The sequence below is a fragment of the Podarcis bocagei genome (genome assembly GCF_964188305.1).
Source record: "Podarcis bocagei genome assembly, chromosome: 10".
Taxonomy (NCBI): domain Eukaryota; kingdom Metazoa; phylum Chordata; class Lepidosauria; order Squamata; family Lacertidae; genus Podarcis; species Podarcis bocagei.
In genome coordinates this window covers 22,433,626-22,459,811 of record NC_138135.1, presented here as the reverse complement: position 1 = coordinate 22,459,811, position 26,186 = coordinate 22,433,626, and the positions used below count along the sequence as shown (strand labels likewise).

Sequence of the window (26,186 nt, the reverse complement as noted above, 5' to 3'; positions counted from 1 at the left end):
GCACCATAATATGTATTCTGAGGACTGAACTGAGATGTTGTGGCTTAGTTCTCTGAATGAGGAGACTTCATATGCAACACTAAATGAAATCATATTGCATGTGCAACACAGACTACTGGCTAATCTTGGGGATACCAGTGGTATCAACTTCTAATTTGCAAATTTGGGTTTTTAATTGAGCCTTTTCAGAACTTTGCCATAATGTAGTCAAAGCCATGCTGGACAAATCCAGGCTGATGTGCTTATTGTTCCCAGAAACCTTAGTGTTGCTGTCCTCAAGAGAGACCCTACTGGCATCTGCTAAGACCTCCTGCTGCTCAAATTGTTGTTCTAAAATTTGAGTGTTTTGGTTTAGTTGAAGAATTGCCTGTTCTCCCCTCCACACACCCCTACATTTTATTTCTTTTGAGAATTGTGTATGTGTGTTGTCTCTTTTTGTGGGGGAGGGGGACTCTGAATATCACCAGTTTGTGGCTATTTTGTGGTTGCTAAAATAGTTTTTGAAGAAGTTATCTACAGTAAAATGAAACAGTTCTAAATTAATTCAGTTAGAATTACTTGTTTTCTCAACTTAACAAGTGATTTGGCAGATCTTTAGGCTCAACTTGGAATGGAGCCTTACAAGTCTTATTATTATTAAAACTTATTAGATAGCCTGAAGGGAATACAATTTGCATTTGCAGGCAAAATATACTCGGCTTTCAGGTCTTTTGAAAGAAACTGTGCACTTGTACCTGTTAAACTGGTACTAAGACTTACTAAAAACTTATGTTTTTATCATTAAACTGTTTCAAAATGTCTCATAGGAAGTGGTTTATAACTAAATTGGTGAAATGGTATTGGCATAACTGGCGAAAGGATGTTTTTAATTACGTCAGTCAATTCTGAGCAAAAAAACCAGTTGCTGCTTATAGGGTACAAGGTACTCTGCCATCCCTATTATATCAAACAGCCATCTTAAGTAAAAGTTCATTACTTTCTTGATCTAGCACTGACACTTATTTTTCCCCTCTGACATGAAGTGTTGAAGACCAAATGGAGCAATCATCACGCTACTTCTGGGATCTGCTAGAAGGCAGTGAAAAAACAGTAGCTGGGACAACTTGTGAGTAGCCTTTAGATATTTTTGCATCTAACGTCTACCGTCTTCAGGCAAAATACTTCATAGCAAGATTGGGATTAGAACATTTATTCCAGTTCAGAAACATACTTATATTGTTCCTTCCATTGCTTGAAAGAATTATTTTCTAGGCCAGTAACTGCTGTTGCCTGGTTAGGGCAACATAAATGCAGATTGTTTATAACTGTTTAGAGATCCCTAGCAAGGCCTGTAGTTCCCCATTGCACATTTATGGCAATATCCAATATGGCATGAACAAACATGACAGAACCTCCTCTTCCTTTCCTCTCTCTGCACCCACAATCAGCTCCAGAAGACTCCCAACTCTCCAGAACAGACCTTGAGTGTGTGCAAGGAATGCAAAGAGGAAGTACTGCTAGAGGCATTGTGCTCAGTCTGTTATCATGGGTGGGAAGTCATTTTGCTTAATAAGCAAGCCACAATATTATGTAGATGTACTGTACATGGGATTGCATTTATGTGTTAAGTGTTTAATAACAGGTGAGTTCCCACAGCTGCAGGAACCATGTTTTATCTTGGTATACAATTAAGGTAGACCAGCACATTTATGGGTGTGACTACAGGAGATTTGCTGGATAGGGAAATTGGTCTTTTAACCAATTATAAGTTCAGCATCCCTGTGTTTAAGGCATATATTCTTCAGAGTATATCTCAGGATAACTTCCCAAGGCTGCATTATTATTATTTTAATCTTTGAGGATATGACAGTCTTTTACCAATAAGCAAATTAGTTCTTGAAATCAAGGGTGTTCTGTGGATGTTCTCCATGTTCACAACTGTAATTTTCTTTGGTCTTTTGGTTAACTGAAATGCTTGAATTACATTGCCATTTCAAAGATCCTCTTAAGCATTTAGTTTAAAACATTTCCAAGAATATATAGTGCCAAGAAAAAACGTTTGATCTTTATTTAAGATGAGATGGTGCCATATCCCCAAATTGAAAACTCATTTTGTGATCTTTTAATCTGCTTAACATTCAACTCTCTGTCCTCTAGATAAATACCTGAAGGATTTGTTATCTAAACTGTTAAATTCTGGCTATTTTGAAAAAACTCCTGCTCCTTCCAACATACCAGTAAAAGAGGAATCAAAAGAACTGTCTACAAGACCTGAGTTGTGTGAAGAAATGCAAAGACCTGAAAGAACAAGACAACCCTCAAATTCAGAGCATGTCAGTGAATCAGGTAATATATTTGTAGAAATCTTAAATTCTTAACTGCTGATACAGTACTTCAGATGTATGTCTTAAATTTTCATGTCAATTTATATAGCTTAAATTTTTACCTAAATAAGTTATGTATATTCTGCTCTTCACCTTATTTAGGCTTTATTGGTGGTTAAAATCAATTGTACCACAATAATAAAACAGTCCTAGCTGTTTGGGATTAATTTTAAACTTTCCTACTAAATGTATTTAGTAAGAAATACAGAAGAAGTTGTGTGACTTCTTACTATAATACTAGACATTAGCAAATTCTCAAAGAGGTGGTTGCTAGACTAGCCTGAAATGTAAGTAATTTTGTTTGGTGTGTCCCCCCTCCCATCCCCTGCATAAGTGAATGTGCTATGGATGCTTAGAGAAGTAAACTGTTTTCTATCATTTGGCTTTGTGAGAACTTGAATCTAAGTTATGCAATCCTTCTTCCTAGCACCTCAAATGGAGCACATTCAGTCTGAGATACAGCCTCAAGAGGTAAGTTATTAAATGATATGCTACAGTAGAAGAAATTAGTGTTAAACTGCAGAATAGCTTGCTATATCAGTGCAGTGATGCTAGAACTAAAAACTGGAGATAATACAGGAATCTCTTCAGAAAGCTCCACTTGAAGAAATTTGTAACAAGGCTCCAGCAAAGGCAATTGCCAAATGGGAGTCCATAAATCCTTTGACTTTGAGACAGGGTGCAGTGAGGTAGAATTAACAACCAGCTGCCTGTTTAACTTTGAAGGTTTATGGGCATAGTCTCTAGCACAATGTGGATTTTCTGTGCTATCACTGTGGTTTTTGAACCAAGCCATCTACCTTGCTGTGGTCTTAAACAAGGCATATTTCTCTCTATCAAGAATCCTGGATATAAACTAGCCAGGAAGCTACAGCAGATGTTCTCAATAAGAGAACCATATAATGAGTATTCAGGATGGCACAGTAGCATTTTGTAAAACTGAAAGCAAGTGTTTTGTCTTTATGTCTGAAGATCTCGACGTTTATTTACAGGTATTAAATTTATATACTGCCCTTCATCATAAGATCTTAGGGCAGTTCACTGTCACACAGATTTACAAACATTTTTGGAAATGTACAATTCAATCCTGTTGGGTGACTCTTGTACAACAACTTTCTGGCATGATTTCATTTTAATTGTGCTAGCAATAAGATGAGTACTGGTAAAATACTAAGTTTCTTTGGTTTGTATAGTTTCTTAATAGGCACTATTTGCCTGAAGCTGACTCCCCTATCAAGAAGCCTGAGGAATCCAAACCTTGGGAAGTGGAACATGTTAAAACAAATGAACCTCCAAAGTCATGGGAAATGCTTGTTGACATGGAAGAGCAGGAGCAGAAGCAGAAACAAGATTATGTTAAAACTCTGGAATCTGTAAGGCAGCAGGGAAAGAAACTGGAACTTTCAAAGCCTTGGGAAGCTCATCTTAAGGAAGGTGATGATGATCATAAGGAGGAAGTTCTGAAGCCATGGGCAACTCAGGTTAGAGAACAGCGGGCCTCTCCTAAACACTGGATGAGCAAAGCGAAGGAAGAGCAGGAACAAAAGCCACAATGTCCAAAAACATGGGTTGCTCAAATAAGGGTGGAAAAACCGGAACCTGTGAAGCTTTGGAGTGCATGTGTTGGAGAGGAGGAGGAGGAGGAGCAAAAGAAACACGAACCTGCAAAGCAATGGGTAGCACACATCAAGGAAGAGAGGGAACAAAAAACCCAACCCCCAAAGGTTTGGGAAACATCTGAGGGACCACGGCAAGCACTTCAGAAGCCATTACAGAACCCTCCAAAGATATGGGGAGCTGGAAATCTTACCTCAAAGGAACAATCTGGGCCAAAGAAGCCTGATTTGGGACCCAGTGAAGTGAGTTGGTATAAACAATAGTATTGCCTGTAGAATATTTTTATACTAAAACTGCAGTTTGGGGTAGTGATGTATCTAAAAGTTCAAAGTTTGGGCTTTGTCAATGAACAGCTTATTTTTTGCCACAGTAGTCTAACTCTACATGAAACAGGGTTCTCAGCAAATATTTGGACATGGAAATAAACTAAACCTAAAGGGGTGTAAATAGTTTGCTGTTCAGTGAATTTTTGCCAAGTTCATATTTGGAATGGCAGGGGGGAGAGAACTTAGCATTGCTGATCACAAACCTTGAAGATTCTAGATGTTAAAAAATGGGGAGTAATATATAATAGAGGAATAGAGCAGGGAGGAATATAGACATAGACCTCCAAGTTTGGATCAGTTTTGGATTTCTATAATTAAAAAATGAGGGAAGGATAATGAATCTGGAAGGCTTTTTTTAACCTACATGACAGGGTTGGTAGGATTAAAGGAGAAGGTAAGGGTAGCCAATGGGTCTCAACCCCTTGGTGAGTTAGGGACTTCCCTGCATGCAAAGACAGTCTCTGCAGATTGAACAAACAAGACTAATAGTGGGTCCAACAGTCAAAGTGGTTTCTGCTTGTGCTGTAGAGGGAAGTGAGTGGCAGGTAGGGCTCACCAACCTTATCAATCAGCTGAGATCCTTCTGTAGGACTGATCTCTACTTAAACAATTAATTTGTCAAAACATATTTCTAAATGCTTTTCAATATAGAAATAAGAGCTCAGACTGAAGTTTGATTCTGACATGAAACAAGTGGTTACAGTAAAATGCCATTAGGCAATGGGGCTTTCAAAAGTTAGCTAATCTGATACTTTGTGTAGAACACGGAGTCTGTGGTGTATTTATGTAAAAGGTGTACATTGCTAAGTCATATTATAATAATCTAATACATGGAATTCTTATTTTACATAGGATGAAAAGACAGATGGAGTGAATGAAGGAGGCATTGATGCTACGTCTGTTGGAGAACCTTGTAAACTACCTAGGAGCTTTGAAAACAGCCTTCAGGTTTGCTTTCTTGGTCATACTGATCATAGGAAATGCTTCAAAATGCTTAAACTTAGAATCTTGAGAACAGCTGGAATACTTCCTGTGTGAAGTATCCACTTTGAATCTTCCCAGGGAAAGGAGAATTTGAAACCAAAGAAAAACTGTTTAAGTTGTTACATAGGGCCATGGCTCAGTGGTAGAACATCTGCTTTGCATGCAGGAGGCCACAGGTTCAATTCCTGGCACCTCTGGGTTGGACTGGGAAAAGACCCTTGTCTGAATTCCTGGTGAGTCAGACATTACTGAGATAGACAGAACAGTGGTCTGCCCTCTGTAAGGCAGCTTCCTAAGTTCTGAGTGTCTCAGGAATCAATTCATAGCCTTAGTAGTAGATCAGTGTTTAAAAATCCGGATATTTTAATTTTAATATCAGGAAGAGGTCTACTTCAGGAAAGGTATGAATGGACCTCCTGTTAAAATAGTAACTTGAAAAGGAGCTCGTATTCTGAAAATGCCATTTTCAGGACTTGGCTCTAGGATCCTCCCTTTTATTTGACTTGAAATTGTGTACCTGCAGCACAGTCCCATGTGTTTATTTAGAAGTAGCTCCTACTTTGTTCACTGCGGTCTTTCTCCATTGTAACAGTGTTTAGAATTTAAGCCTAAAGTAAAATGTAAGATGTACATTGGGAGAATATTATTGATTGGAGGGGTAACCACCATGGTGCTCTCCAGATGTTGTAGACTACAGCTTGCATTGCTCTTGACCTCTGGCCCTGTTGGCTGATGGGAGTTGGATTACAACAACTAGAAGGTACCATGTTGGCTACTCGTGTTTTGCAAGTTGACTTCAGCACCAACAAAGCCTTTAATCCAGGGGTCAGCAAACTTTTTCAGCAGGGGGCCGGTCCACTGTCCCTAAGACCTTGTGGGGGGCTGGACTATATTTTGAGGGGGGGGGAGAACGAATTCCTATGCCCCACAAATAACCCAGAGATGCATTTTAAATAAAAGGACACATTCTACTTATGTAAAAACACGCAGATTCCTGGACCGTCCATGGGCTGGATTTAGAAGGCGATTGGGCCGGATCTGGCCCCCGGACCTTAGTTTGCCTATCCATGCTTTAACCCATACAGTAGCATACTGGAAAAAGCACTCTGGGAATCTTGCCTACTCTGAATAGTTCAACTAACATTTTCCTCAGCGATTATTATTATTTTTTTTATTATTATTATTATTATTATTATTATTATTATTATTATTATTATTATTATTATTTTATTTTATTAGGCACCTAAACCTGTTCATCAACCAGTTGCAGAGTTTTGCTCTACTAGTCTTCCAAAGGATCCAATATTAAGAAGGGAAAGACTACAAGACCTGATGACTCAAATACAAGGGACCTATAATTTCATGCAAGTAAGTTGTCCTGGATAACATGGAGTTTGGGGGAGTATGATAGGTACCTAACGGATGGTGAGCGCAAGGAAAAAATGAAAAGGAGGGCATCAGTTGGTGTTAAGGTCTCAGATATTTTAATGGCACATGTTTTTAATTGCTGAAGGTAATTTTCAGAGGTTAAAATGCACCACAAAACATGTAAACTTTTATTCATCTCTGAATAGATTCTTGTTTTTTTCAAGAGTGCAAGACTTGTAACTTTTTTGTTTTTAAGGAGTCTTTACTGGATTTTGATAAACCTTCACAACGTGCCATTTGTTCATCACAAGCACCTTCAGTTGATTCCACAGGTAATCATAATTGTGGTTAATGGTGAACAAGGAAGATCCTATTTTGTTTCATGTTCTAGGAATCTCTTATCACTTTCATAAAGCAGAAAAGACTGGCATAGCAACAAATTATTAAATCTATGTGACAAAGATGTTCGATAGGTGAGATTAATACTTCATGGTATATCTTAGAAGTATTGTATGCAAACTTTAATTTAAATTCAATTTTTGTTGTTGTTACAACCATTATGGTCACTTCAACCACCACCAGAAATAAATAGACACACTAATACAGATTGTGCAGAGATATACTGTTAAAAAAGAGATAAACTTTAATTTAATTCATTATTTTCTTAAAGCCTCTATTTCTATTAAGCAGTAAATTGTGAAACACATTTTCTTAAATTACATTGCATCCAAAATTTTGCTTGATACTGGAGCAGAACTTAATTCTTCCTGTTAGAAATTTCTTCAAAAGTTTTATCTTTGAATTTCACTTTTTAAAACTTTGAAACTTGGGCCTTGATCTTGACACAAATAGTCACTAAATGAGAACTAATTCTCTTAAATGTAAAACCTCAAGTGAGATTTTCTGTTGGTCCTACACATACTGGATGGTTAGAGAGTGTATGGGAAATTGTATTGTCTGAGCATCTGACTTTACCACTGCAGATATTTTGAAATAGTATAGTTTCTATTTACAACTTTAATAACCAACAATATTGTATTGTACAAAACTCCAATGACTCATACATCACTATAGAGGGAGTATTTACCTCCCTTCCTCCCAGCAGACTCTTTGGTTGGCCTAGACATGTCTCGGACTGTCCCCTTTCTCAGCTGATGTTTTGTTGTTGTTGATGGCTTGTGATTTGATTTCATTCAGATGTCAACTCTGGACAGTCGCTCCATATTTATTACTTAATATAAAAATGAACATAATGTAAACAACCTCTGTACTCCACTCAGTCACAGTTATTAATGTTTTTATTTTATTTTGATGTGTACATCTTGCTGACTTTTTACAACTCCATTTTCAAGTATCAGTAAACATACATACATATATATTTAAATAAAACCTTATATGTTAGCATTGTCTTAATAGATTATCTAGCATCAGGCATACAATGGTGGTAGTTCAACTCTGATATTTGAAGAGCAGTTTCATGTGTAGAAAGGGCATAACCAAATGTTCCCATATTTTGTAGCACCTAATGAACAACTTTCAAGCCAAAATGATTTCCCTGAGGAACCGGTTCAGGTAAGAGTGGTAAGCCATTTGTCACAATGCATGTCAAACATGCATTGATTATTTGGAATGTATTTTTGTATCTTGACTGCATAAACTGCCTTGAGCAGGCATCCCCATCTGGAGGCCCTCCAGATGTTTTGGACTACAATTCCCATCATCCCTGGCCACTGGTCCTGTTAGCTAGGGATGATGGGAGTTGTAGGCCAAAACATCTGGAGGGCTGCAGGTTGGGGATGCCTGGCCTTGAGTAACTTTCTAAAAAGATGGGGGTATTAATGTGGCTTGCCATTTTGGCTTAAACAGTTTTTAGGAGGCACAGTGGCTAGGACCTAAAGAACCATGCAACTTGTTTCAAGAGAGTAGTGGGGCTTTTGATGTGTGTGCCATGCAACTTGGATGCATTCCGCAGGAGTGGGAGGCAGGTACTGGACGATCTGCAAGTGAGAGCTCTCCCCCCTCCAACCCAGTGGGGGGGGGGTTTGCAAGTATAATTACTCTCAAATTATCCTTAATTGGCTGCATGCCCAGGGTCTACTATTGTGGGAACCACTGTTCACCATGGCAGCAAAAACTGGAAGTCCTAAGTAATATTTTCAAGAATTTTTTCAAACTATGAAGTCTACTGTACATTACATTATATATTACATTGTATATCCCTCTATTGACAGGTTGCTGCTTCTCCCATAGCCTTGCACGGCTCAATCACCTCCTTAACTTCTGACAATACACTGTCTGGATCAGAAACTGAACTTGCGACACCACAGGTTACTGATTGTTCTTTAGAGTTTGCCCTTGATCCCGATTAACTTGTTGCCCTCTAATGAGGGGGTGCCTATTTCTGACCTTCATTCGTTTAGTATTTCTGAGAAATGGGGCAGGCACACATTGGGAGCAGCTTATGCCAGGTGATACTGAATGTGACAGGTTGGTGTGCAGCAAATGCTGGTGTGGCTTTGAGAAAAGTCCCTACTGGGAGAAGGCATATCAAACGAAGCCAACCCCCCCCCCCTGTTGTACTGTTAAGGAGGAGCAAAGCAGGGTCTTGAGTAGTATGAACCAACATGCCATTTGTTCACATTAAGGCATAGTTTAAAGTTAACAGTGGTTTTATGTGATGTGTGAACCAGGCTTGGAATTTACCCATATGTATCCCTATAACAGAGTTTTTACGTTTACAAGATAACACTTCAGTAAATTGAAATTCTGATAATATAAACTTGAACAGTTTTCAGCAAGGCAAATTATTCAATGAAACTGAGCTGACCACCCTGTCTATCTATCAAAAAATAGGTGGGTTGGCCCTGGGACTCTTTGAAGCATTCTTCCCAAATAAATATATTTGCTTAATTATAATATAGTTAGATATACAGTGGTACCTCGGGTTACATACGCTTCAGGTTACAGACTCCGCTAACCCAGAAATAGTACCTCGGGTTAAGAACTTTGCTTCAGGATGAGAACAGAAATCGTGCTCTGGCGGCAGCAGGAGGCCCCATTAGCTAAAGTTGTGCTTCAGGTTAAGAACAGTTTCAGGTTAAGAATGGACCTCCGGAACGAATTAAATACTACTATTGCTTGGAAGTTAAATGATTGTAGTAGCTGAAGATGTAGCTTCATCTTGCAACTGGTACTTTGCCAATTAAGATACAGCTCTAGTTGTGTTATACAAGGGAAACTGAAAACCAGGATATGTCAATTTACAGTGCTAAAGCTACTGATAGCTATTGAATAAGGAAGTGACTATTATCATTTTTTGCACATGATATGAATACTTAACAGCTTGTTTGTAGTTGAAACAACAGGGAATTCACTTCTAGTGAATTTGCACTAACTTCATTCCTCTTAGGTGATATTTGGTGGGGAAGGAAATTAAGTGAAATACAACAGTTATTTGATGCATGCAGTATTGACTGAGAAGCAAATGTATTTTTGCCAGTTGGTCATTATGGTGGAATGATGTAAGGGTTGCAGCCTTGGATTCATTTCAGAGTTTACCCAACTTCAATATTGACATCTAGGCATGTAGTAAGAGGATATACTTTCTGTAATAACTGAGTCCCAGCATCTTCCAAAATACCATGCGTAATCTGGGCACACTTTCTTGCAAGCATTTATTTCCATTTTAAGTAACTAGTAACTATCTGGTTATGTCTCTAGACATCTGTTACAAATTCTCAAGAGTCTGAGAACTTCAGTCCACCTCAGTCCTTTTATCGGATAAGCAAAGAGATTGCTGAAGTATTAAAGCCTAAAAAATCTGAAATTTCTCAGGTGAGTTTGACACATACTGTAAGAATTTGACTGATAAAAAAGTGTGTCGTTATTGCAGGGGTGGTAAATATTGTTCCCTTGATATGTTGGCCCCAGCTGGCATGGCTGGTCAAGGATGATGAGAGTTGTAGTCCAACAACAACTGGAGGGGGACCATGTTTGCTATCCCTTTGCTATATAATGTTGATCTCTGAAAATGAAAACTAGTAAGTTTTAAAATGCGAGTTCATTGCCATAAGGATCTCCATCATGTTAAACTTCTGTATGTAAATGTTTGAAGTGGTAACACATCTAGCTCAAACATGTTTGACATAGTCAGCAGAGACTAATGGAAATTCCAAATGCACAGCAAGAGCAAATGAAGTAGAAGCTATTCTGTTCTTTGATATGCCCAACCATTGGCTTGCAGAAACTGCTGGTGTTTTGACAGCATAGGGTTTAACAGTGTAAATGGCTTTCCCATTGGCATGACAATAGAATATTACTATTTTTTCCTTCAAGGTTCCTATTCCTCTTTCAAGTGAATCAGAGACATCATTGACTCCATCAAGAACTACCATGTCACCAGTACCCCAAGGGAAGGGTTTCCAGTCTCCTTCCCCAAGTAATAGTGTTAGCATGAAAGCACCTCCCTTTCAGGCTGTGCAGATTGTAAGTACATTGGCTGTCTAGGTGAATGCAATTAGATGGGAGGGCAAAAGCTAGACATAAACAAGGAGAAGCTAAATCCAGGGTCTCCTCAGAAACAACAGAGCACCCTGTATAATAGAGGATACATGTTTAGTAGGAACTATTATTTTTAAGCAGATGCAGATCTATTTACTACAAGTTTACAAGAGAAGCATTCCCTGAAGGGATCCCTTTATTTTTTGCATGCTTACAGCTGCATTTAGACCTAATAATACAATTGCTATTTTACAGTTCCTACTTGAAGTTCTGCAGCTTTGAGACTAGAACCCCTGTGAATAAGGAGTACCAGTCTTAATATTTAGTTGAAATTAATTGCAAATTCCTGGTAGAATGTGATATGGCCATGGCACCAGACACCCCCACTCCAGCGTAAATGGAAAATACTTAAATTTCTACTCTGTGTAGACTACACAGCACAAGATGGGGCAGACTTGATAATGCATGTGGCCTATAGAAACACTGTAAAAATAGCCCTTTTTTGCATAATTGTATGTTGTGTTGCAGGTGTTCAAAGTGAACGCGCCTTTACCACCTCGCAGGGAGCGGGATATAAAAGAGAACTCTTTGCATCCTACAGGATATAATCAGAATTTTTGTACAGCAAGTACACAGACTCCACCCCAGTGTAAACCACAGTCTACTCAAAATGTTGAACAAACTGCTTTTTCTCAAGATGCTTTGCCAAATGGTAAGGAAAACCTCAGTGCAAGAATGGTAATGGGGACATCAAGAGTACAACTTGATTGATTCCTCAGTAATGGGGGTGCCTTACAATATTTAACCCAAATGATTTCAAGGCACTCTGCTAGTGGCTATAAAAGCAGAAGTAGAAAAGGACTGAAGAGTGATGACTTGGCAGTATCCAACTGCCCATCTCCAAGGAAACATGATCTTATCTGACACGTAGTGAAAAAATTGTACTGTGCTGGCTGGGACTGTTTCTTTAACAATACCCTACGGAGGATAAACCTATCAATAGTCAATAGCCACAGTGGTTGTGCCCTGCCCCCACTGTCATAGCATGCCTCTGAATACCAGAGTAGTTGCTGGAAATCTCAGGTGGAGAGAGCACTATTATTCACATGCCCTGCTAGGACAATAGGTAGACATCCAGTTGGCCACTGTGAGAACAGAATGTTGAACCAAAAGGGCCTTTGGCCTGATTCAGCTGCAATCTTACACCCTTAAATCTTCCTGGGCCAGGTGAAGATTTTCTTAGGCTTTCAACTTTTGTTGCTCTTTTTTTTTAACTTTGGCTACTTATGTTTTCTACTGCAAACTGTCCTATATTTGAGGGGTGGAGTATAGATTTAAATTCTAATAATAAGTCCAAATTATTGATGTGACAGCCTTTGATGAAGTAAAGTATTGTTGGAAATAACTGCATTAACTACTTGTTATGATAAACATGATTAGGTTTTCAAGGAGGCAGGTGGATAACATATCTGTAAAACTTTAGTTTGTTAAAGCTCTAGAAGTGGTTTGGTTAATTGTAACTGCCAGTAATAGGGGATATGATTCTAGCTGTTCAAAATAAAGACTTGCAAACTATCTTGAAAGTCTTTAGCTGCTAAAGGTTGGGTGAAGGAATAAGGGAAACTCCTGCTTTTATGCAGAAAATTATAAGGCTATTTTTAAAGTACCTGGTTGAGGGAGCTGTTCCTGTAAGCAATGGTATTCTCACCTTTTATGCAGCACAGACGCCCACTTTCTCTAGACCACCTCAACCTTTTGTCACAAGCCGTGGATCGGTCAGAGGCACCGTTCGAGGTGGAAGGTCAGCAACCAATTCATATCGCTCTCCTGGTGGCTATAAAGGTATGTATGGTTTCTGTGGAAATACTTACCAGTGGATATATCTTAACATTGTACAAGTAGAATATAGTTGGCCAATACAAAAAACCACATAGTAAAGGGCAACATTAAAACTGCTGAACTTTAAAACTTTATTAGCTCATGGTTGTTGTTTTTTAATAGTAAGACATATTGGGTTGGATCAAAGCTGTGTTGGCAGTTGGTTGCTTGAGCAACAGGGTTTCCTAGTCTCTCCTCTGCTGTAACGCCGTGTTCCCTGAAGTCTCTCAGTTGGGACCTTTCATTAAAGTGTGGCTGCAGCACAGAGGCTGAGGTTAGAATGGAGTCAAATGCTAAAATTGGTAAGCGCACCATGCACAAATAGAAGGAGGGAAGTGCCATTTCATGAGCAGCCATCTATCTGTGCATCAAACCCTTTTGTGGTGCTCTGTTGTAAGCTGCTTGAGAGCTTAAGGTTGAAAAGGCAGGCACTCAACGGGCAACTTTCAAGTGCCTAAATAAGATATCTATGAAGTTGATCCATTACTTTAAGCAAAAGCAGGGGGTTGTTTTTTAAGCTGTTTTTTTTTAAAAAAAAAGAATTTTATTTCTTTGAGAAGAATTGTTTATTGCATATGTTACAATATAACTCCGTACATATCAACCACAATGTTAGTCTTGTTTTTTTAAGTGACTTTCACCAAATAGTAGTATCATGTGAAAAGGAAGAAACTTGAACCAAAAGATCAAATGCAGTATTTGTTGTCCATATCTAGTTGGATTTTGACCTCAACAAGAAACACTCATGTATTTGGTTGGTGGTAATTCTGGGATGCTATTTGGTATAGCAAACTAGGTGAATATCAATTTAAGTGTTAATGACCCTAAATAACTTTGGTTGTAAGCATGTGCTCAAACTGAAATCAGATACATAGTTACTGAGCATTGCTCCTTTGCCTGAAAATGCTGGCTGCCAAAGTGAATCATAAACTCCTTAATTTTCTAACACAGGAAGAGTTCTCTAACTGTAATTACTGGATAAACTTCCTAGTTACTCTTTACCCATAAAACAAAGTTATGTCATAAGAGTCGGAACCTCTCAGTACTCAGCAACGTATTGGGTATTTGACCTGCCCCTAGGAGGGAACTACCAGAGTTCTCCAATGCGTTACTGGATGACACGGAGATCAATCTGTCAAATCATTCTAGTTCTTAAAGCAAAGATTTCATATTTTGTTCAGCAGGTTTTGAAGTTTACAGAGGATCACCTTCTGTTCCTAATGGCCTTTATAGCCAAATGCATCTTCCTGGCAGAGATTATCCTTCAGTGCAGTATTCTCACAGGGTAATTATTTTGGAAGACTTTTGGCTTTGCGAAAGTATACATGACCCTTGGTGGTGGTGTCCTGGATTCTGCTCAGGAATAAAGAACAAGTACTTATTTGCACATAGTCAGGTTAATGGTGCTTTGCAAATTTGACTTACCAGACTGAGAGGAGTATTGTAATGTATCATTTAGTAGGGACTAATTTTAATTGAAATGCCATCTAGAAAGGGCTGAATATATTCAGTATTCATGCTTCCCATCCTAACTCTGAGAACATGACTTACGTTTATATCTCTCAAGTTTATTGGGTTAATGCAGGCATTGCCAAACTTGGCCCTCCAGCTGTTTTAGGACTACAACTCACAAAATCCCTGGCTAACAGGACCAGTGGTCAGGGATGATGGAAATTGTAGTCCCAAAACAGCTGGAGGGCCAGGTTTGGCCATGCCTGGGTTAATGTGTGTGTCATGGAGCTATCTTTGAGTTCCCAGTGTGCTGATGGATAGCTACAATGGTATTACAACTTGCTCCACTTTCAAGGAATATACACTCATATCAATTTAATAAAGCACATTCAGTCAGCTGCAGTGATACTGGAGCAAGGGCTGGCCATGAGAGGTGTCCAAGTGGATTATGACCCCTCCTACTGCTTTGAAGGCAGGAAAGATTTGATCATATTCTTTCTCCAGGAGTCCTCTCCCAATACTACTCAGGAGTGGGTGCCCCTGGAGCACTGCTCCTGACTGGAGCTATCCTCCCAAAGGATGGAGATGCATAGTTGAGGTGTGCATCAAAGTGCCATGCAGTCACACCACCCTAAAACATATACCTGAGGCCACTGGTTTCCCCACCTGGAGGTATCCACAAGGGCATCAATGCACTATAAAAACTGCATTTTGAGCTCCCCTGCTCAGTCAATTAGTGTGCTTTTTCTCATGGCCATCACAACAGAATCTTGGAACTCAGTGCTGTTGCCAGCAATGACCACCGGTGCAATATTCTGTACTGACCTGACCTTCGTTCCTAAGGGCAGCTTGTCTTTCCATGGAGCACAGTAACCGGTTCTCCTCATCCAACTCTTAAACCATCTCACCTCTCTGAGTAGGCCTGGCAGAAGCTGAATGTCTGGGTCCTCAAGATCAACATTCCCACACATTTGCCTTTACGCAAAACAGTATCTTATGTCCTTCTGCCTAACTACAGTAGGAGAAAGGCTTTAATTCAATCCTAGTGGATAAAGACTTGCATTCTGTATTCTATGAGTGATTACACCTGCCAACACCATGACACACTCCACATTGGCAGCCTTTCATACACCACACTAGGCCACATTTCATACACCATTGCAAGTTGGACATACATGCTTCAGAATATTTTTTTTACCTTCTAGCTAGCATTTTTTTCTTGAAAGTTCAGCTTTGGAAACCAGTAGGTCCAGGCCACACTGTTTTATTCTTTTCCTCCTTGTCTTCGTTCTTCAGTGCACGCTCTGTCTCTCACGCTGTCTCATATTACAAAGTTGTTTCGGCATCACCTCTGCCTTGGAACAGAACCACACCAGTAGAGAAAGGGGGGAAATCTGATCATGTTTCCTTCCTTCTGAGCAATAGAAGGAATCATAACCCACTTGGACACCTCCCACACCCAATAAGAAGTAACATTCATGGTGGCGTGTACTGCACCAATGTTCTAATTTAAAAGTATAGGTGCTTAATATGCATCCTGTTGATGCTGCTGGAAATTTAGTATGTTGGACTAACTACTTCTGATGTCTACTAAGCAGCAATAAACTTCAATGCTGGTACAGTGGTACCTCGGTTTTCGAATGTCTCAGAAGTCGAATGTTTCGGTTTTTGAGTGCCGAAAACCCAAAAGGAACTGCTTTGGTTTTCAAATGCTTTTTGGAAGTCAAACATGCCACACAGCTTCCATATTGAGTTTTCCTGAAGTAAATGCTTTAGTTTTTGAACGTTCGGAACTCAAACGTTCTTCTGGAACAGATTACGTTCAAAAACCGAGGTACCACTGTGTAGCAATTTTCTTTTCTCCCTCCCCTTCCCCATGAAGTAGATGTTATATGGCTGTAAATATTGTCTGGAGGTGCTTGACTAAACAGGAACAAATATTTGTGTTCTCCTAGGATTTGAATTACCAGCAGAACTATAAACGAGGTGGTATTAGTAGTGGCCGGGCAACCTCAAGAGGTAAGTTTACTTCAAACACTGCTTAAAATGCAGTTCTGTCCTAGATATTATTTAATACCTGAAATAAAACAACATAGGGCTGCATACAATAATCGGATGTGCTTTCACCGCATATGTTTTTTGGCTGGAATCAACTGTCTTATGCAACATATGGGCTCCATTTCTGCTCACAAGATGAATCTAATTCTTTCTGGCCCAGGAACATGATTTGTAGAGCTATTAAAAATTGATGATGGGGAAGGGGAGAGTTGTCATTTCAGTTGAGTTAGCCTGCTCTCCTTGATGGAGGAGAGAAGATCATGTCTCATCATTTGCCAAAGCAAGGAGGATCGGTCAAATATCCCAGCTTTGTAGCAGATCCTGGGATTTGTTCTTGTCTTATTTTTATTTAATACTTGGCTTTTAACTGTGAAAGGTTTTCTCAGCTGTGGTACTTCCACCATGAGAGAGCTCCCTCTGCCTTCTCTGGTGGATGGGGAGCTGCCCATCACTGGGTGTCCTGTTCCATCTGTAAAGGAAACTTTATGGAAAGGCAGTGTTCTCTCTCTGCCTTCTCCATACCTCAGAGTCATATGAGCAAAAAGAACTAGAAAATATTCTCTAGAGCAGGGGTAGTCAGCCTTTTTATACCTACCACCCACTAATGCATCTTTCTTGATGGTAAAATTTCCTTACCGCCCACCAGTGCTCAATGCAAGGAGGATTCAGTTTGTGCCATAGAACCCCCTACCACCCACCTAGAATCCTGACATGCACACTAGTTGGCATTTGGGACCAGGTTGTCAACCTCTGCTTGAGAGAATCCAAGACTAGCTTAAATAAACAGTTCAGAGCAACCATTTCACTGTAACTATTGTCTCAAGCCAGTAGTAAGCCCACTTTATACACAGGTGATTTAAAGTAGGCCTAATGGTTTGTTCAGATTATCAAGGAGAAGTACTGAAGTTGCTCCTCCAGTCTAGCCATATTAGCAGCTTGGTGCAGAGTTTATAAAATCCTTAAAGCTTCTGTATTTTAGGTTACAGACAAGAAAACAGACAGGAAGAGAATTGCTCATCAGGTAGAGCTCGAGGTAGAACTCGTGTTAGAGAATACTTCAGAAGAAGGGAATTGAGGAAAACTGAGAGAAATGGGAAGGAAGCAGAGTCTGAAAGCAGTCTTGTGGCCACGAGGATGCATCAGTTCAGTTAGTGTTGATTAACAGTTCAGTTGATATTGGTAACTTGGTTTTCTATACTAAATAAACACACATTTATAAGATATGTCCTTTCTTGGTAGTAAGAATATTGCACCCTCCAAAATGTGTTTTCTGTTAACTAGATATTTAAGTATTTGTCTTGATTTCCAAGGTGAGCATGTAGCCACTGCTTATTCACCATAAACATAATAGTAGAACTATTGCATTGTCATCTTAACCTCTGCTACTCTTTCTGGGTGAAGAGAAGCTTGAATCATTTCAACGCTAAGCTTGCTGTGGAAGTGCACTTGTTACATATCTGACACACAGATTCAGTTTTCAGAGTAAGGAGGTGGGAACGCTGTTTGAGTTAAGAGGAAATCTGGACTTGCAGCGTGCTGATAGACTGGCCCTTGTGTTTGCCAGGAAGCAGCTCTGCTTTTTTCAGAGCACAGCACCAGCTGCTGTCAGTCAGGGAGCCACTGTGTGTTTTGGAGGTTATCTTGCCATTAGTGGAGAAGATTTTTAAAATACTGAACAAATACTGGAGCAGGTGAGCATGGGGTGGGGAGAATGACAAAAGCACAGCAACCAAAGCATAGCTGGCTTGCAGCAGCACGAGGAACACACTCAGTCCAGAGGCTGTATATTTGTTGGTTGAGTGAAGCTGGAGTTGCTTTGCAGCTGAGAAACCCACACCCAAGCCTCTCTAACATTGTATTCATCTCCACACTCACTTTGAAGAAAAATGATTAAAAACTTGTAAGAACTAGGTACAAGTCTAACTGGGATAGGTCTAGTCACTAATACACAAGGTCTTTTTTAACGACTGCTTGAAACATGCAAGCTTGAACAAACGAGTTTTAGAAATACTGAATTTAAGGTTACGTCAGAACTAACCATTGCTCATAATCTTCAACAACAGGATGGAGCGATTCTTCTCAGGTGAGCAGCCCAGAACGTGACAGTGAGACTTTTGACAGTGGGGACTCTGGGCAGGGTGACTCACGCAGCATTACTCCTGTTGATATGCCAGTGACGAGCCAAGCAACCACCTTTGTACCTGTGCACATCTATGCCTTCCCACAGCAAGTCAGAGCTGCCTTTTCGGCTAGTAGAACTTCTAACTTTACTCCTGGAACTCTAGACCAACCTATTACATTTGACTCCCTGTTACACAATCTTGGTGAAGCCTTTAATATCCATCTTGGTAGGTTTAGTTGTCCTGTGAATGGTACTTATGTGTTCCTCTTCAATATGCTGAAGTTGGCTGTGAATGTTCCGCTGTATGTGAACCTGATGAAAAATGAAGAGATTCTAGTATCTGCATATGCCAATGATGGTGCTCCAGATCATGAGACTGCTAGTAATCATGCAGTCCTCCAGCTTTTTCAGGGAGACCAGATTTGGTTACGCCTCCATAGAGGAGCTATTTATGGAAGTAGTTGGAAGTACTCTACATTCTCAGGATTTGTGCTGTATCAAGACTGAATACTAATGTTAACAATAGATCTGCTCTAAACAATTTGGTGAAGGAAGGTGAAAACTGGGAAGACTCGTTTTGCACTGCACATTAACTGCTTAAAACACACCCACATAATTCTGAAATGGGATATGGTGAACTGTCTTGCTATGAGAGGGAGTTGGGTCAGCACAAATGTGGCACTTTATCAGTTTTGATGTAGTCTTGATAGTAAAGCTGTGAATGTATGTTTGCTTTTCTCCCTGAACTGTAATTATCAGCTTACTACACTGCTCAAAATTTGCCTCAAGTCTAGGCTATTCACAATGCCTTGTGCCTCAATAAAAAAATATGCCTTAGTATCAATGTCTGTACTGCTGGGTGCACATTCTAAGGGGGCCACATTTCTATGATAGAGTATATGCGTTGCATGCAAGAGATCCCAGACTCAGTCCTCATAACTCCCACCTTGTCAAAGTAGACTTCTAAAACTAGATGACCAATCAAGGGTCCAACTCAGTATAAGGCAGCTTCATATGTTCTTACTTTCCCTTATAAAAATATGCAATCTAAGTCTTGGAGTAGACTCACTGAAATGAATGCCCTTGGCTGAATTGGGTCCATTAATTTAAAAGGGTCAGCTCTAAGTAGAAATTGGTTGGATACAGCCCAAAGCAAGAAGTTGGATGACTTTCAAAGTTACCTTTCCCCATTACTTTATAGAGTTTATACAGGTGTAGTCAGCTTGTGCTGATGTGAATGTAACACATGGGTAAGCTTCAAAGTTAGTGTCATTCTTTCTTGCAGTGTGTGTGTGTGTGTGTGTGTGTGTGTGAGAGAGAGAGAGAGAGAGAGAGAGAGAGAACGAACTCCACATCTACTAGGAAATGTAATAGTAAATGTAATCCCAAAAATATTTCAAGTGATATTTTACTAGTCCTAATTGTTTTCTGGCAGTTCCATGTCCTACTGATAATGCTGCCTCCTTGATACCTACCTACCGGTGCTGCTACTTGGAAAGAAGTCCTTCTGTATCTGCGGCAACACTCTAAACCAGTTCTCATTTTTTCTTGCTGCTATTTAACTAATTGAAAGCTCTTCAGGTCAATGTCTACATTGACTAGTTTTTGCACACATGGATGTATGGGCCTCTGTAGTACGGGGTAATTGTCTTTAGTCCTTTGCTGAAACACTTGTTAAAATTAAGAGCTGCTGTTAGCACTTAGTTGCATCTGACATGTTAGCAAGAATACTGTTTTCAACAGCAAGAGCTGGATATGCTAGTATAGCTGCCCACGGTGCGCACATGGGGGAGGGGGGGGCGTAGAATCTGACTTGCATCTTAAAGGATAAAACCTTTACCTGCTACTTCTGCCGCCCATGAAGCAGTCTTTAGAACTGCTCTGTTGCATCAGTGTTCAGCTTCTCACTAACACAAAAACTAGCTCATGCATAGCCTTTTAAATAGATTTAATTAAGTGACACTTATGGTAGTGTCTTCCTTTGCTCACTTGAAACAAACTCCTGCCCTTTTAAGACTTTTGTTGTAGGATGTCCTACATTCATTTTTCTGGAGCTGATTGTGTGGCTGTATACTGGCAATTGTCCCAGCCACTCGTTTCATAGCATTAAAGGCAATGTTTTCATCTATAAGGCTTAAATCTTGCAAGCTTTCCAATGCTGCATATGTGAATATTGGTACAAAGAGCTAAGCTGAGCCTTAAAACACCCTTAATGTTTTCTTCAATCACCAAAGTTACTATAGCTTTTAATGCATCCTAAAACTAATTGTTTCCTATCAGTTGTTTCAGGTGATGAACTCTTTAACTTCTCTTGAGTTCAAACTATCTGAAGTAAGCGTCACACACATGTGGTTAGGCTTCTTGCTCTAATATTGGGCAAGAGAGAGGAAGTGTTCAAACTATTCAAATAGTATTTGTTGTTTAGACTATTTTTCAACCACATTTCTTGAAGCAGTATGCAAATTAGGCAGATTACATTGCTAATACCTTGGGGTACATTTTAGATCAGGGCAGCTCAACTTTCCATACTAAGTGGGCCACAAGAGTACTTCAACATGGAGCCCACAGGCCACACACTGCCTTGTGTGTGTGCACAAGGAAGCAAGGCCAAAATTTGGGACACACATCACAGCTACTTGGCTTTGGGAAGGAGGTGCAAGGCTCTGGCAGGGTTCTAGAGCCCTCCACCTCCTTCCTAAAGCTGGGAAAGCACTAATTAAGCTTTGGGAAGGGTATGCGAGGGCTGCAGGTGAGGGTAGCATCAAATGTTGCTGAGGACTCTCAGAAAAGGCCTTGGTAGCGGCATGTAGCCCTTAAGCCGCACATTGGACTAGACTGTTAGGATCCCCCCCCAAAAAAACCCCCACCTTGCAAGGTTCTGCATCAGGCATCCGCAACCTTCAGCCCTCCAGATGTTTTGGACTACAATACCCATCATCCCTGACCACTGGTCCTGTTAGCTAGGGATCATGGGAGTTGTAGGCCAAAACATCTGGAGGGCTGCAGGTTGGGGATGCCTGTTCTACATTCAAAGTGCTCAAAGTACATAGAATTGGATTTGTAACTAAAGTAAAAAGTGAATTGAAGGATTGCTTTGTATAAACTAAAAGGTTTTTCAGATGTCAGAATGGAATATTAAAACTGGTCAATGGGATGGAAGCTTTAGTGCAGCTGGAGCTCTGCTTGGATAGTTTGCGAGTAAGCATATGGAACCTTGTACTTCAGTCTTCTTTGTGGGTGGGTATCAAGAGTGGGTATCAAGGGTGGCACTGTGATCTAAACCATTGAGCCTAGGACTTGCCAATTGGAAGGTTGGTGGTTCAAATCCCCGCGATGGGGTGAGCTCCCGTTGCTCGGTCCCAGCACCTGCCAACCTAGCAGTTCGAAAGCACGTCAAAGTGCAAGTAGATAAATAGGTACCGCTCCGGCAGGAAAGTAAACTGCGCTTCTGTGCACTGCTCTGGTTTCGCCAGAAGTGGCCTAGTCATGCTGGCCACATGACCCAGAAAAACTCTGCAGACAAACGTCAGTTCCCTCAGCCAGTAAAGCCCAGAGTCGTTCACGACTGGACTTAACTGTCAGGGGTCCTTTACCTTTATCAAGGATTAATGGGGCCATAAGCAATTTTATTGTCCCAGGGTGTAAAATAAAATCGATTTTAGATTTATATCTGCATATTTGTCTTGAAGTATGTGTGCGTTGCACTGCCATGCCACATTAGCTGCAGATTTTTTGCATATGGTTTCTTAACCTGTTTATCATGTGGAGGCACACCCTGAATTGAGCTATTTCCACTCTCCATAAGCAGGGCTATTCAAATACATTTCAGGTTCCACTCCTGCTTGCTCTCCCACTGTAAGTCTTTTACAGGGACCCTGTGTGTTTATTTGATCTTCAGCTTCAGACGGGGCAGTTTGCTACTTCCCTCCCTTACTTTCCCAAAGGGAGGTGGAGGGAATCTGCTCCCGGCCTGTACAATTACTGCAATTTTACCCTCACAACAGCACTTCTGATTTAAGAAAGCTTCCTTGTACAGGGACAACTTGGAGGGGGGAAAAACCTGGGCAGTCTCAGCTGCAAAAAGGGGACCGCAGCTCCCAAGTTGTTCTGGGAGTGTTGCCTTTTACTTGACAGCTAATGAGCTCCCTCTCCCTAAGTCAGGGAGAGGGACCCTGTGGCCTTACAGGTGGTGGACTATAATGCCTATCACTCATTGCCAAAGCACAGCTGAGGAGGGTAGACATTTTGGAGCTATGCAAAGCCAACAAACAGGCAGTGCATCTGAAACTCACTTACACAGCTTTGCTTACAGTAACCCACACTCAGATTCACTCCATTCTCCCAAAGAGAATGGACATTGATGGTTAGTTCTTTCACCCCGTTTTTAAATTTTATTTATACTTTTCAGATATATGCATTTCACTGATTTTACAATCATTTTGACATTTTAAAACTTGACTTCCTTCCCCTTCTCTGCGATTCCTTAAATTTATTTTTAATATCTTCTGCATATCCAAACTTATTTATCTTCTTTTAATATATACTCTTGCATAGCTGCAGGTTATTACAGTAATCCTGCCCGTGTTTTTATCTGTTAACAATTTATCTGTAAATATTCAATAAACCATTTCCATTCTTTTATAAAAAGTTTGTTATCTTGATTTCTTATTCTTCCAGTAAGTTTTGCCATTTTTGCATATTCCATAAGTTTTTGTATCTATTCTTCCTTTGCTGGGACTACTTCTTTCCATTTTTGGGCAAGTAACATTCTTGCCTGGTGGTAAATTCTAACATTTCCTTCCTTTGTGCACTCTTGTTTATTGTAACTCTTTTTTCTATGTCCTCTCCTCCTACCCCACTGAACACCTTCACTGGGTCAGGGTGGAATTCCTTATAGTTAGCATTCTGTTCCTGACTGTAGCTTGGCGCTTTTGGGAAGCCCTTGAAGTTGGGAGCAGAACGGCAGCACCTAGTATTCATAGCGTGTAAATATTTTTCTTCCTATTTAACTTTTGTTATGCCTCTTATGCTCATTCTTTAGTTTTTCTATAATGTAAAGCCCCAAACTTCACATTTCCTTGCATATGAGGCGCTACTGAATACAGCAAAAAGAGATAAGGGATAGGTCCTTATCTTTACACATATCCCACGTTTTGTGATGGGGATGACCAGTACACATGTGAAAGAATGTTTGTAATGATCAGGTTACCTGAAAGAATGTCTTCTCCCATATAGATTTGCACAACAGAGATCTTTCTGGTTGTGCCACAGCCTTGGATTTAGCATTAACTAGGAAGAGGACCTTTTTTGCAGTGGCACCCACTCCATGGAATGGCCTCCCCATTGGAAAACGCATGATTCAAATGGTGTAATTCTGGTGCATGCTGAAAACTTTTGTTTTACCATGTTTTTTGCTGGCTTCTGATGCCATTATGCGAAAAGGGTGTTAAATGCAGTATTCACTATAGAACACAATTCTATAGTGCATTCAAAACTGCATTCAAAAAAATGGTAAAGTCTTGACTTGTTTGCTTCCTTGTTTATCTGCAAGTGCAGGGTGCGCTATTTCATGGAGCAAGGGGAAGTTGTGAAGTGACACACCCCACACCTGCAAATAAACAAGGAATCAAACAAGCCAAGACAGCACATAAAAAATTGTAAAGCATTAGACATAAAAAACTTCCCTATACAGGGCTGCCTTCAGATGTCTTCTAAAAGTTGGATAGTAGTTTGTTTCCTTGACATTTGATGGGAAGGCGTTCCACAGGGTGGGTGCCACTACCTAGAAGGCCCTCTGCTTGGTTCTCTGTAACCTCACTTCTCGCACTGAGGGAACCCCCATAAGGCCCTCAGAGCTGGACCTCGGTGTCTGGGTGCATTTATAAATTTTAAATTTATTGTTGTAGATTGTTTTAATTGTTTTCCTTCTGGGACCATTCCCCCAAGTGTGTTTTATAAGCTGGTCTCCGACCGTAATAAATTATCTATCTCTAATAATATATATATTTTTAAAGCTAGTGTGCATTTGTCTTTTTTAGTAGTTGCTGTGTTGAAGATCAAACACTATACCCAATATTCATATCCTCTGCTACACTTTCATTGTTGAGATTCCTGCATTGCAAGGGATTGGAAGACTAGATGTCCCTTGGGATTCTAACTCTACAATTCTATGATTAACTGGCTCACACATACAGCACTATGTGAACTCCTGGATCTGAAATGGACTATGTTATGCTTACACTGTCACCAAAGCTGCTGGAGACTGCTTCACATATAGTTAAGAAATCCTTACCTGCCACTCAAAGTGTATATGCCCCTTATTCATACATACAACAAGGAGAGTGCTTCTCTTGCCAGCATAAATTTTATCTAAATGTGTGTCAATATTGTAGTGATGAGTACAAGATTTCTAGGTGGACTTCTTTTGGACCAATGTTCTAGTACTCGGCATACACACAATATCTTTTGAAGTACATTTTTATCATAAAGAATCCTGTAGCTATGTGAGGGGGAAATTACAGTTCCCAGGATTTCTTTGGGCGGGGGATGAAGACAATGGGTGTGGCTGTGTACACCCCACCTTAAATGTTTGGCGGGTCAGACTAAACAAGCAGTAGCATCACGTTTCCCCCCACAGTCTGTAGCAAAAAAGAAATATTCTGGGTAAAAAGCAGGCTTGTGCGACCTTGGAAACCAACAAATTAAGGTGCTACTTATAACTTTTTTTTACTATGAGCCTAATGCACCTATATTACTTTGTAAGATAACATGGACTGATTACCTCCCCCACCCTCAGTATTTGTAAGCTTCCCATTATTATTATTATTATTATTATTATTATTATTATTATTATTATTATTATTATTATTATTAATTGAATTTATATACCGCCCTATACCCGGAGATCTCAGGGCGGTTTCCCCCTCAAAGTTGCTCGCAACTGAAGATCATAGAATGGGATATGACATATTAGAAGCTGCAAGTTGCAGCTTTTATTTTTGGGAGGGTGGCTGGGCGGGCATTGCCCAAACCCCAGCGGGGCGGCAGAAAGGCTGGGAGGAATCCCTAAGCACTCACGTAAAGAGCCTTCGCCTTTTTGAGCATCCACTTTGCGCATGTGGTCTCTTGTCACACCCCTTTAAAACCCACGTCAAGTTCAACCTGTGAGGACCAGCTTGCTCCCTCTAGCTAGTACCCAAAAATAAGGAAGGGCCTGGGATTGAGGGAATCGCTGCCCAAAGCAGCTGGAGGGCTGCGCGCCACTCCCTGTCGAGCACGTGAGACACTTTCGGAGAGCTGAAGCGCCACAACCTGCCGGGCCAATGGATCCTCCAGCGAAGTCCCAGCAACAGGTCCTCGTAGCATCGGCCTCCCTGCTTTCCCATATCAGCTGGAAGCCAAGGAGGGAAAGGAAGGAGAGAAGCCCCCGTTTGCTCCAACTACAGCGGATGCTCTCTGTAACAAACCATGGCCGCCCCCATCTTTAAAAAGTCCACAGCCGGGAGAGGGCGGGAGCGG

At 40.4% G+C, this 26,186-nt stretch overlaps 1 protein-coding gene and 1 long non-coding RNA gene across 4 annotated transcripts in view; one reads left to right on the top strand and one right to left on the bottom strand.

The window, feature by feature from the left end:
* Positions 1-19,508, top strand: part of CAPRIN2 (caprin family member 2) — a 26,115-nt gene extending 6,607 nt beyond the window's left edge. The window contains 17 exon segments of the mRNA XM_081211994.1: positions 1,023-1,105; positions 2,137-2,325; positions 2,791-2,834; positions 3,557-4,222; positions 5,159-5,254; positions 6,530-6,658; positions 6,915-6,990; positions 8,178-8,230; positions 8,890-8,985; positions 10,379-10,492; positions 10,994-11,143; positions 11,687-11,870; positions 12,878-13,000; positions 14,218-14,321; positions 16,444-16,507; positions 17,526-17,693; positions 18,610-19,508. Coding sequence (XP_081068120.1) covers positions 1,023-1,105; positions 2,137-2,325; positions 2,791-2,834; positions 3,557-4,222; positions 5,159-5,254; positions 6,530-6,658; positions 6,915-6,990; positions 8,178-8,230; positions 8,890-8,985; positions 10,379-10,492; positions 10,994-11,143; positions 11,687-11,870; positions 12,878-13,000; positions 14,218-14,321; positions 16,444-16,507; positions 17,526-17,693; positions 18,610-19,175 — 2,905 coding nt within the window. The 3' untranslated portion in view covers positions 19,176-19,508.
* On the bottom strand, positions 14,250-26,186 carry LOC308596818. Of its 3 annotated transcripts, none has more exons than XR_014012714.1 (3): positions 25,980-26,186; positions 15,687-15,843; positions 14,250-14,389 (listed from the first exon to the last, which is right to left on the bottom strand). It is a non-coding gene; the product is annotated as an uncharacterized lncRNA (long non-coding RNA). The 3 variants fall into 3 exon arrangements; XR_014012715.1 differs by lacking the exon at positions 25,980-26,186 and adding an exon at positions 18,585-18,674 and having other exon boundaries at positions 15,687-15,839; XR_014012716.1 differs by lacking the exon at positions 25,980-26,186 and adding an exon at positions 18,585-18,660.